Below are 13,315 nucleotides of genomic sequence, written 5' to 3' on the forward strand. Positions count from 1 at the left end.
GCTTTGAAATTCTGATTTGATATACTGCATGGAGCTATGCCATATACTGTAACTAGCTGTGCACCATGATCTGAAAGACCATTCTCAACAGGATAAGCATTTATGTCCTTAAACTTATCTTGGTCTATAAAAAAGTTATCTATCAATGTCCTGCTGTTCTTTGTTATCCGAGTAGGAAAATCAATGATGGAGCTCAAATTGAAAGAACTGAGTAATACTACAAGGTCATTCTTCCTATTACACTCTTTCAGGGAATCAACATTGAAATCCCCACAAATGATAATTTGCTTCCCCCTGTCTGACAGATAGCACAACAACCAAAGAACCAATAGGTGGTGCCGTTAGTCTTTTCAGCTCAGTGTAAAATGTATTTTTGGAAGTTTATGTCACAGACAGAGTTAAGCCCTGCAGTCTTATCTTTACGAATACAAACCAACAGTGAAATTGCTTGGGTAGGATATACAGATTTTCTGATTTCACTTTGTGTATTAAAACTTAAAGACATTCCTTTGTTTCTTTCATTGTGTTTTATTTATGTTCTTTGCTGAAAAAATCAATTTACTAAGTTTTCTTTGTGATTTGTGTACCTACTCATTACATTCTGATTTCATTTTGTTCATGAATAAAAATACCTTGAAAACTGTTGAGGCTTTCTGAATACACCAGAACTCCTGAAAGACTGAAAACTGTGTGATCTTAAGAATCCAGTGAATGTCATGATGGGAGACTAGCTACAGATCGAGAATGTCAGGCTTTAAGTCGCTCTTTGAAAACTCCTCTCAAAGAGGTGCAATAAAACTCTTATTGAGCGTCATGCATTATCTCTTTTCTCATTTATCAGAACCTATCACTCATAGAGGCTTAAATTTCCTTCTCTCCAATGTAACACCACACAAGAGAAAAATTTTGACAGGAAGTGGCAGAGGTGAGCGAATTTTTGTACACTAAGTCTTGATTAATCCTAACAGTTTATAATTTTAACATGTTCAGTTCCAGGTGAGCTTATGTTATGCCACAACAATAAGCAAACTAAAGACCAGACACTGCAAACTGTACATGACTCACCCATATTAATAAAGCAAACGAGCCCTTCCTTTTTGTCCCCAATCATACTACTTCAAATATTGTATACAAAGAAGCTTTATAAATCAAAAATAAATTCCAGGCATACAGTCTCAAACACAGCTTTAAGTAAATAGTTGTGCTATGCCAGGTTTCTTACCTAGTAGACAGTAAGTACTTTTTTATTTCAAGAGATTGAACAACATTTTTGTAACAAATTTTAATTTGTAGTGAATACTCAGATTTGTGAGAGTACACACCACTGACAGAAAAAAGTCAGAAGTGCAGATTTTGAGAGGCGGTATGATGAATTTTTCTTTACCAGCACAAATGCTGTATTCACACTTTTTAAATGTGCAGACAGATCAAACACTATGACTACGAAGTCTTTCGGGACTGAGTGCTTGCATAAAAAGTTCTCGGTTTACTTGCCGTGTCATATTTGGATCAAATTTCAAGCTTTCGATGACTACCTCCATCATCTTCATCAGTTTTACCCCTGACAAAGATAGTCATCGAAAGCTTGGGATTTTATCCAAATTTGACACGGCAAGTAAACCGAGAACTTTTTAACCAAGTTCAAACACTACTTTTACTTACTTCAGGTTATTGCTTGGCTATACATTCTCATACTGGATTGCAACGTTATGCACATATCTTTTTCAGCTTCTTTATGACCTTTAGAGGAGGTCATGTCGTAAGGTTGTCTTCTTTGAACGTTCCCTGGTATGTACGAGGGATATTCGGAAAGTAAGTTCTGATTGGTCAAGAAATGGAAACCACTGTGAAAATCTAATAAAGTTTTGCACATATGTGTTCAACAGTGTCTCTAGTATGCCTGTCGATTACATCACTTCCCTCTTTTCAGTTCTGAGCTCATGGTGAGCACATAAAGATGCATAGAAAATAGTGTCTCCCGCCAAGTATGAGGTTCTTGTGAGAGATTTCGTCTGATGTTATGCAGCCCACATTACAGAACTGTCATACGGTTCCTACTTCATGACAATTCTCGGTCGGGGCAATGAAAATGCTCCTGCAGTGTTTTTGATGGGAAGTGTTTGATCACCTACACTACAGCCCGTAATTGGCTCGCTCTGTGTTTCATCTCTGCTCACATTAACTACAGGCTGTGAAGACAACATTTTCGCACAGAAAATGAGCTACAGATGAGTGCAGAGAATTGGTGGGAAGCACAGGTGGCTGCCTTCTATGACGGGTATTAGAAAGTTGGTACAATGCTACGACAGATGTCTATGTTGTAATGGTGACTATGTAGAGCAGTGGCTGGAAGCTGTAGCTAACTGTAGCAGATAAAATATTTCTGATTTTTGATGTGATTTCCACGTTGCGATCAATCGGAACTTACTTTCTGAATAGCCTTAGTATGACCTGTGATGGTATAGTGGGGAGGGAAGGGGGTCTGAGGTCTGTGTGTGTGTGTGTGTATGTGTGTGTGTGTGTGTGTGTGTGAGAGAGAGAAGAGAGAGAGAGAGAGAGAGAGAGAGAGAGAGAGAGAGAGAGAGAGAGAGAGATTAGCTGTTTTATGATTCACAAAGGGACAAACCATTACATAGTACTTTGCCACATATGTGAAATGAAATTAGAACAAAATGAAGATGGAAAAGCAGAACATAAGAAAATAAAGTAACTGTGGAAAAGACAACAGCAACAAATCAAGGCTTATATGTTGGGTGAGACTTACATGTGCAAAATAATAGTTCACCATTCTATTAGACTTCATCTGCTGAAATAGCTGACTCATATTCGTCCAGGTAACAGTCAAATTCCTATCCAGCCATCCAGATTTAGATTTTCTGTGATTTTCCTTAACAAATCCCAAGATGGTTCCTTTGAAAAGGTATATGGAGAGTTTAAAATGCAGGATTGAATATAACTATGAGAAGGAAAGTTGCTTCTTACCATATAGCACAGATGCTGAGTCACAGATAGGTACAACAAAAAGACTCTCACAATTAAAGCTTTCGGCCATTGGACTTCGTCAACAATATTCTCTCTCTCTCTCTCTCTCTCTCTCTCTCTCTCTCTCTCTCTCTCTCTCTCTCTCTCTCGCAAACACATCCCACACACACAAATGCAGTCTCAGGCAACTGAAACCAAATCATTTCAGTTACATGAGACTGCTGTTGTGTGTGGTTTGCATTGGTGTGTGTGTGTGTGTGTGTGTGTGTGTGTGTGTGTGTGTGTGTGTGTGTGTGTGTTTGCATTTGCAGTATGTGTGTGTATTGTTGACAAAATCCATGGCCATAAGCTTTAATTATTGTGAGATTGTTATATGGACAGTTCCCTTCCCAAGTTTGAGCTTGTGCTCGATCTGCAATGACCTCATTGTTGATTGGGTGTTAAACCCTAATATTCCTTATGTGTTGATTATCATATTTCATCCTGCAAAATCCGTGAAATTGCTGGATCTGTAGTTACTTGACATAGTGCACATAAAACATGTTTAGTCTTGCATATGATCAAAGCATGATATTGTACAACACATGGCCTAAAATTTGCTGTTAGGGTACTGCCAACATTTCATGGCAGGAATTGTATGCTCGTGTTTAGCTTTCTGATAAGAGAACTTAATTGATTAACTTAATTATATAGTCTTTATACAACAGAAATCAAACAAAAAGAGAATTTAGCGATATTTGTGTAAAGAGTGAAAAATGCTGTAGTGGTGATAATTGCTTCAGTGGGTGTGCTTTGCATTGAAATAGCCTTAAATTTCATTGTATTGACATAACCAACCTAGCAATCAATTTCAGAGCAAGAAGAAAGAGAGAAATCCCCCAGATATCAGGCATGGAAAGCGTCTCAAGAAGAACTAGAAAAATTCCAGGAAGAGGAAGAAGCCCGTTTGCACCAAGAAAGGCACAAAAAGTGGGAAGAAGATGAAGCAATGGCACAAAAATTGTGGCAGGAAAGACAGGAACACCTTGCAAGAGTTAAAAAGGAGAAAGAACAGCAAGAGGTAACGTGATCTGCCAGCAAATATCTTAATTTATAGTTTATGTGAGATGAAAGATGGGTTTTGTGCTCCCTCTCATCTCTCCTCTCCTCTCTTCTCCTCTCCCAGGTCCTCTCTCACCCTCATCTCCATTACAGCAGTAAAGTAGTTCAACAAAAGCTTGAAACCTAGTGCAATTTTCATATGCTTAAGTGTACCTGGGTGTGCCACCCACTGTTCACCTACAATAATGTCATTCCTCATTTTTCTTGTTATCCAGGAATTTCTCTTATTGAAATACACTGTGTAATATTTTGAAGAAATGAATGCATTGCATTTATGAATTTGAGTAACATTGTGTTTAAGGTTTTATGCATTAAGTATATGATCTGGCCTAAATTTGTATTTGTTTGTGATAGGCGATTGCGGAAGGAAGGAAATATTTTTTATTTTTTATTTATTTATTTTTTTGTATTTGCATCCCTGATGGGAGTAGAAGCTATTGCACATTGTAACACACTCTTGAAATATTTCGTAACAAGAATGATGACAATGTTGTTCTTTTTTTGACCATTCACAGTTTTCACTTAACTCATAACGTCAAAAGCAATATAAGTCCGTTTATTTATGATTATGGGTACAGGACAGTCACGGAACCAGTAAACTGTGAATAACAGTAATAACACTCAATAACCATTCAAATTATCATAAAAATTATAACACGTATGACACTTAGTGCAGGGAGCACCAGTTAACCTTATGCATAAATAAATGTTACACATTTTACAAAAACAGCCAGAAGGACTCATTATTGTTCAGTTGCATGATTGGTGAACAGCCATTGGAAGCAGCAGTAACCATGGAATATCTAAGGAGTGTGCATCTAGAGTGTCCTAAAGCAGAACAATTATGTAACATTAGTTACATGAAACTCAGTTTCCAAAATGACATTCAGTGAATTAATCCTAGAGAAATGAAAGTTTTGGTGGATTAATCCTAGAGAAATGAAAGTTCTGGCTTACAAAACCTTTTCTAATCTATTCTTGAGTATTTTTTGTGAGATGAGGAACTAGAGGAGATAGAGAAGGTACAAAGAAGACCACATTTTGTCATATGTTTGTTTAGTAAACATAAAAGCATCATGGAGAAGCCCATCAAAATCCAATGGCACACACTAAGGGAGAGGTGCTAGTGCATCATGAAGAGATTTACTGCCAAGGTCTGAGAATGTCGATTCAAGGAAGAGTCATGAAGTATTGTTTCATACAACATTAATATTTCATAGGTGTGAGTTTGTTGAGTTTTTAACTCTTTTTTCCCCTCCGAGTCCCATCTAGTGACATTGTGCAAAATGGACATATCAGTTTGTCCAGTATAACCTCCTGCCTGCCAAAAAAATGTTATAAATTTCAGTGTTTCTAGCTGGACCTTCCAGAGCCTTTGTGCAAGCAGGTACTGCTGAGTGACCATTGAGAATGGATGCGTCAAATTGCATGGAGACTCTGCAGCTAGCATTCGTTTGTATTGGCCAGCCCACGGCCGCATCTTGCGAACACATTTCGCAGTTTGTAATATTATGGAATAAACATATTTTTATATAACAGGTTGTTTTCCATTTTATCTTTGGAGTGGAAATGAGGAGGGAACAATGAATCCTTGTGCACTATGTGCTCAAACTCAAATATACCAATGCAGGACCAGAGACCTGTAAGTGAATTGCATGCAAGATGAAATAGACATATTTGCTTCTTTAATGCATAAGATTAAAAGATAAAAGTGGACTTAATAGTCAAAATTAAACAATGGAAAATCCAGTTTGGAATAGCAAAAATATGAATTAGGATAGACTGCTAGTAATGACATAGCGGAGGCATCGTGTAGTAAACAATACATTTAAAAGTAGACTTTTGGATATGAATCAGTTAGTCTTTATGTTATAATCACAATATATATAATCAGCTTATCATAAAACAAGAACAACTTCGAAGGTATTAAAAGTTTTTATTTTTTTTAGCTCCTTATTCGGCAGGAGTGGGAAGAGCAGCAAAGAAAAGAACGTGAAGCTGAAGAGGCTGAAAGAAAACTTAAGGAAGAAAAACAGCGTAAACAGGTAAATTAGATTTCCATCAGTAGAAGTAAATAATTCAGTTTTGAAATATTCATATATATTCTGATCTTGCTATAACCATAAATAACTATTTACCAGGCTATAAGACAACCTCCTTTCTTTGGAGTGGTTTTGTTAGAAATTTTTATTTTTAACATATTTTAACAAATCAAAATTACAAATTGGTCTGCTATTATAAAGCATGTTAAGACCTGCCAAAAAAAAAAGAAAAAAAGCACTATCTCAGATAGTTTTTAGTTTAATGTCACTGGTAGCTGCTAAGATAATGTTGTTCTGGATCGTAACATAAGTACCATCCTCTTCACAACTCTAATCCACCACCTTGTACTTCCTGTAAATTCTGTGATGCAAGCAGTTGGAAAATTCCCTTTTATCTCTATTGCCTTCATTCAGATAATTTCTCAAGCAAACAAGAAGGTTTCACTGTGTGTGCCTTGCATGGGCTGCACAACCTGCTGCTCCAATTTATGAAACCTGCCATGATTTGCGGTGCTGAAAGTTTGACATCTAGAACCAGTAATCTTAACTTGTTTTTCATCTAACACCATCTACGAACATTAATTTCCATGATACCAAATTTTCTTCCTGCTGCATAGTCTTTTGTGATCTCTGCTTCATGAACCACAATTAACTGAAAATTAGTGTCATATTGCCGGCATGGACGATCTGTGAATTACAAAATCATAGATCCACATTCCTCAAGAGAGTCGCAGTTGTGATTTGCATCCATTATCATTGCAATTTACTGTTCTTACTGCATTGACAGTTTAAGCTAACTGAATAACAGCAATAAGTTATCCTTTCAGCTCATAAGTGTTGAAAGAGCTGAAATCAAACCAATGTGGGCTGAAAGTATGCTCCATCATGTGTTGCCAGTCTTGAAAATTGACGGTCCTGTCTAACGGTATCTGCTTTTGTTGTGCCACATTTTGAGTGTTCTGTGTGAAGATATATATATTGGAATTCATTTGTTTCTTGTAGAAATGTAAAGTATTGTTATGTATTTTTGTCCATTTAAAAAGTCTGTTCAATCCCAAACACATCTGAATTCAGGAAAACTGCAATTTAATCATGATACATGCTCATAAAAAAGCGTGGTATGATGGATGCATTCATGACAAAATTGGTGGCCAGCTCAATACAACACTCCCCACATTTAGCCAGAAAGATAACACTGCACCCAGTCCCACACTTATGAAATTGTCAAATAACATCTGCATGTAACCTCAACTACCAAAGCTTCCTGTACAGATGCAAGACATCCCTTACATAAGACTATTACATAACATAAAAACATTCAGTGAATGTAAGAAAACCTTGTGTTTTACAGATGACAGATTGGGGCTAAAGTCTTGTCTTGTAGTTGGTTAAATATAGTGTTCACGGTAAAGCAACAGTCTTTCTATTAATGATGAGCCCTGCATTACTCTCCTATATAACCCCTAATTCACTATACTTCCTGCAAACCTTGTTAGGTCTTAGTTTGGTGTTTTATGTTTTTTCCTAGTTTATTCTTTGTGTGAAAGCTAAAAAATATGACCAGGAGTGTATAAAACCAAGATATATGTACAAGATACAAAAACATACAAATTTAAGTGAAAGCAGCCTCTCCACATTTAGTGTGCATCTTCATGAAAATCAACGCACTTCATCTTCATTTCCTTGTGCTTTAGCTCCGCTTTGGCCCAGGGTCAGCATGGCTATTGGCCGGATGTAGCATGGTTAGTTTAACAGTTCATTGGATCCCCTCCCTGTCATCACCCTATTATGCCCTCTCCCCTCAGGACAGAATGTGTATACTCCATCTGTCTTCATACAGTGTTATTCATCTAAAAGTTAGCAAAAGTGTTCTAAATGTTTGATAATTGTGTGATGGAAGTGTGACTTAGGTACTGACCTGGTCCTAATGGGATGGGGGAAACCACCTAAAAACCACATCCATTCTGACAGGCACACTGACCCTTGTTGTTAACCTGCTGGGTGGATTCGATCCAGGGCTGGCGCACCTCCCCATTGTGGAAGCTCCACCTTAACATTCACTACTATCTGGCCAGGTTGACATTCTACAAGAGACATCTACGCTAGTCCTCCAATTGTCTTAGAGCTGAAAAAAGAAGTTACATGAACATCTTAGAGGAAATCAAAATCAACATGTTTGGCAAAAGATTCCATATAACATTTTAAACAAACAAACAGAACTTACAAGTAAAAAATTATTATTGAGAACTTTTGATACAATTTTTGTCAATGAGAAGTAATTCAGAACAGAAAACAATCCTAATTCTTCATATGATTTAAATGATTTCCATCAAAGTTGTAAATTAAATGATAAGCGATATCTCTATTACGTAAATTGATATTGTAACAGTCATGCACAAATATTACAAAAACAGTAGGTCATAATTGAAGAATAACATATAAGGCCCTATAACACAAGAAAAAATTATACATACAACCAAATAATACTAATAATAGCTCAATTGTATGTAGGTACCATTTGGGAATGACCCGTCAGTCAAAACTGGCAGTGGAAAATAAATACAACCGTATACATTCCATACATTTTTTTAAGGCTGCGAACAGCATACACAACTTGGTGTGCAAAAGAGCCTTGGATATCTTATATAGGAAGAAATGTATAATCATTAGGATATCCATAGTCTCTAAACAGATTCTGACCAGGGATCCTCCTTGCGGAAATAGGGTACACCACTATTGCGATCAACCACAGGGATTACTTGGCAGATGGTCTCCACTTTCAAGCCTAACTGCAAGGATTTCATGGCTGAAATTCAGTATGACCCTTAGCGTATTTCCTAATCCCTGGAAACTTCCTAGAACCATTAATGTGGTTCTGTCTTCCTTCTTTTATTTGTTTCCAAAAATTAATGACCCTAACACCACATTTTAGTTTGCTTAATAATCAATCATTGCCACCTAATTATCCACAGCTTAAATCAAACATAAATGTTAACACCCACCTCTTCCATGGCTTGTCTACAATTCTTATCCCATTATTACCTTGAGTTTTATCTGTCGCTGACAGTGCCACGTCCCTATGCATCAATATCTGCCATACTGATTGCAGTGCTAAAACTGTCTTCTACCATCATTATTATAATTCCAAACCTGCCATATCATTATGTATAAATACAACACACCATATCATCCCTCACACCTACACCTTTGCATGGAAGATATACAAACATATCTGTGACATGTTCATAGGCACTTGCTTACTACCCACATATGCAAATTTGTTTATGGACTCACTAGAAAGGTCTTTTTTAGCCACTCAAAAGCAAAAACCCATAGTTTTCTTCATTTTTAGGGTTCCACATCTCAGTTGGTAAAAATGGAATCCTCATCAGACCACTTTGTTGTCCTTCCGCCTCTCTGTCTGTATATCTCACTTTTAAACAAAACTTTTTCTCAGGAACAGATAGGTGTATCAAGCTAAAATTTGTCACTTACTAAGGTGTATGGTCCCTTGTCGGTGTAATAAATCTTAGCTTCGAAGTTAGTGCTTAAGGGATGTGACCATTTATATCACATTTTTTCTACATCTACATCTACATTTATACTCCACAAGCCACCCAACGGTGTGTGGCGGAGGGCACTTTATGTGCCACTGTCATTACCTCCCTTTCCTGTTCCAGTCGCGTATGGTTTGCGGGAAGAATGACTGTCTGAAAGCCTCCATGCGTGCTCTAATCTCACTAATTTTACATTCGTGATCTCCTCGGGAGGTATAAGTAGGGGGAAGCAATATGTTCGATACCTCATCCAGAAACGCACCCTCTCGAATCCTGGCGAGCAAGCTACACCGCGAGCGCCTCTCTTGCAGAGTCTGCCACTTGAGTTTGTTAAACATCTCCGTAACGCTATCACGGTTACCAAATAACCCTGTGACGAAACGCGCTGCTCTTCTTTGGATCTTCTCTATCTCCTCCGTCAACCCAATCTGGTACGGATCCCACACTGATGAGCAATAGTCAAGTATAGGTCGAACGAGTATTTTGTAAGCCACCTCCTTTGTTGATGGACTACATTTTCTAAGGACTCTCCCAATGAACCTCAACCTGGTACCCGCCTTACCAACAATTAATTTTACATTATCATTCCACTTCAAATCGTTCCGCACGCATACTCCCAGATATTTTACAGAAGGAACTGCTACCAGTGTTTGTTCCGCTATCATATAATCATACAATAAAGGATCCTTCTTTCTATGTATTCGCAATACATTACATTTGTCTATGTTAAGGGTCAGTTGCCACTCCCTGCACCAAGTGCCTACCCGCTGCAGATCTCCTGCATTTCGCTACAATTTTCTAATGTTGCACCTTCTCTGTATACTACAGCATCATCCTCGAAAAGCTGCATGGAACTTCCAACACTATCTACTAGGTCATTTATATATAATGGGAAAAGCAGTGGTCCCATAACACTCCCCTGTGGCACGCCAGAGGTTACTTTAATGTCTGTAGACGTCTCTCCGTTGATGACAACATGCTGTGTTCTGTTTGCTAAAAACTCTTCAATCCAACCACACAGCTGGTCTGATATTCCGTAGGCTCTTACTTTGTTTATCAGGCGACAGTGCGGAACTGTATCGAACGCCTTTCGGAAGTCAAGAAAAATAGCATCTACCTGGGAGCCTGTATCTAATATTTTCTGGGTCTCATGAACAAATAAAGCGAGTTGAGTCTCACACGATCGCTGTTTCCGGAATCCATGTTGATTCCTACAGAGTAGATTCTGGGTTTCCAAAAACGACATGATACTCGAGCAAAAAACATGTTCTAAAATTCTACAACAGATCGACGTCAGAGATATAGGTCTATAGTTTTGTGCATCTGCTCGGCAACCCTTATTGAAGACTGGGACTACCTGTGCTCTTTTCCAATCTTTTGGAACCTTCCATTCCTCTAGAGACTTGTGGTACACGGCTGTTAGAAGGGGGGCAAGTTCTTTCTCATACTCTGTGTAGAATCGAATTGGTATCCCGTCAGGTCCAGTGGACTTTCCTCTGTTGAGTGATTCAAGTTGCTTTTATATTCCTCGGACACTTATTTCGATGTCAGCCATTTTTTCATTTGTGCGAGGATTTAGAGAAGGAACTGCAGTGCGGTCTTCCTCTGTGAAACAGCTTTGGGAAAAGGTGTTTAGTATCTCAGCTTTACGCACGTCACCCTCTGTTTCAATGCCATCATCATCCCGGAGTGTCTGGATATGCTGTTTCGAGCCAGTTACTGATTTAACGTAAGACCAGAACTTCCTAGGATTTTCTGTCAAGTCGGTACATAGAATTTTACTTTCGAATTCACTGAACGCTTCACGCATAGCCCTCCTTACGCTAACTTTAACATCATTTAGCTTCTGTTTGTCTGAGAGGTTTTGGCTGCATTTAAACTTGGAGTGAAGCTCGCTTTGCTTTCTCAGTAGTTTCCTAATTTTTTTATTGTACCACGGTGGGTTTTTTCCGTCCTCACGGTTTTACTCAGCACGTACCTGTCTAAAATGCATTTTATGATTGCCTTGAACTTTTTCCATAAACACTCAACATTGTCAGTGTCTGAACAGAAATTTTCTTTTTGATCTGTTAGGTAGATACAAAGTCACTCATCAAAACCTATCATGTACTTCCTGTTGGTCTAAAATCACAAAATTTGACAAGAAGAAAGATTCCACTGTACAAATAAAGGGAAACATCCAAAAGTGTTAATTTATAATTATATTACACGAAAATAAATTGTCATATGTTAACCGACTGCCAGTCTGTCCCTCCATCAGCAAGACCCCTTTTTCTCAGAAATTAATCGATGTATCAACTTAATATTTGTCATATATGGAGGTCTATGGTTCTTTGGTGGTGTAAAAAAAGTTAAGCTTCTAACTCAATGAACTCAAAAGACACGGTCATTTAAGTCGTGTATTTTGGTACCCAGAAACTCACTCATTAAAACCTACATGGTACTTCCCGTTGACTTAGAAAAATGGAATTTGGCTAGGAGCAAGGTTTCAGAATACAAGTTAAGAACAAAAAATCTGAAAATTTTTAATTTGCACTAATACCACAGGAGAAAAATATTCCTTTGTCATCTATTATCCGACTTCAAACTCGAAATTAAAACATTCTCGAAAGCCTTGAAATCCCTGGGATCAATATTCTGCAAGTATCAAAGTTGATAACAAGCAAAAATGGTTGAGATCCTCAATTCCCGGAATGGATGTGTCTATATACACAATTAATTCTCTACGGGACCCTCAGTGTGAGAGTTGTACTCGCACCTGGCTTTTTTTTTTTTTTTTTTTTTTTTTTTTTTTTTTTTTTTTTTTTTTTTTCCATCATTATTTCTACCAGGGCAAAACAGATAATGCAGGTGTACACATTGCGCATTTTGGTTTCACAGCCTTTCAATTATTCCAGCCAGTCAGTGAAAATTGCGACTTGTTACATAAAGTAGTTCATGTGTCTGCTTATCATAAATTTACTCAACAAATATGGCTCTCTTCAGCTCCCCCTACAAATCCCTACAAATAAAAGACAAAGGGATTTATTTACGATGGACAGGGTCATACAGGAGGGTTCATCATCTTAGCCATTTTTCGAGGAGCATGTTATTGAAAGTAGCATATGTATACTCAGCCATCATACACTTCACTGTGCTTTGGGGACCAGGTATAGCCCTTGCTTTGCCTCAGGAAATTGTTTGTCAATAGAAGATACATTGGGCTGTTTACTGCCAAGCCTGCTGCAGCCACCACAGCATCTTGGGGATCAAGCCACGCTGATGTGTGGTGCACAGGACATGGTGAACACACTGTCAATCTTCCATTGAGAAACAATCTAAGGTAAACCAGGGTTCATACCTGGTCTGCAAAAGACATCCGTTAGTATGGTGGCCAAATATGCAGGGTCACAATCTGCATGTACTACAGAATTGTTGGTGAACAGTAGTATAGAAATTACCTCAGCCTCCATTGTATGCAAGCCAAAAGATCTGTCAGTTTGCAAATGATAATTTCTGAAGCACTAAAGGTATGGAATTTAGCAGGAGTTTGAGTTAAGTTTGCCCAAGAAGGACCAAGTGAGCGGTCACTGACAATACCATCTGAAACATTCTCATCAATGACAGTTAATGTGACAGTTCAGACATTAATAA

At 37.9% G+C, this 13,315-nt stretch overlaps 1 protein-coding gene across 1 annotated transcript in view; it reads left to right on the forward strand.

Annotated features, from left to right (window-relative positions):
* The window catches only part of LOC126267382 (U2 small nuclear ribonucleoprotein auxiliary factor 35 kDa subunit-related protein 2), a 55,815-nt gene that overhangs the window by 10,504 nt on the left and 31,996 nt on the right, over positions 1-13,315 (forward strand). The window contains exons 3-4 of the mRNA XM_049972567.1: positions 3,837-4,042; positions 6,033-6,128. Coding sequence (XP_049828524.1) covers positions 3,837-4,042; positions 6,033-6,128 — 302 coding nt within the window. The remainder of the gene's footprint in view (positions 1-3,836; positions 4,043-6,032; positions 6,129-13,315) is intronic.

The sequence above is a fragment of the Schistocerca gregaria genome, chromosome 4 (genome assembly GCF_023897955.1).
Source record: "Schistocerca gregaria isolate iqSchGreg1 chromosome 4, iqSchGreg1.2, whole genome shotgun sequence".
Lineage (NCBI taxonomy): Eukaryota > Metazoa > Arthropoda > Insecta > Orthoptera > Acrididae > Schistocerca > Schistocerca gregaria.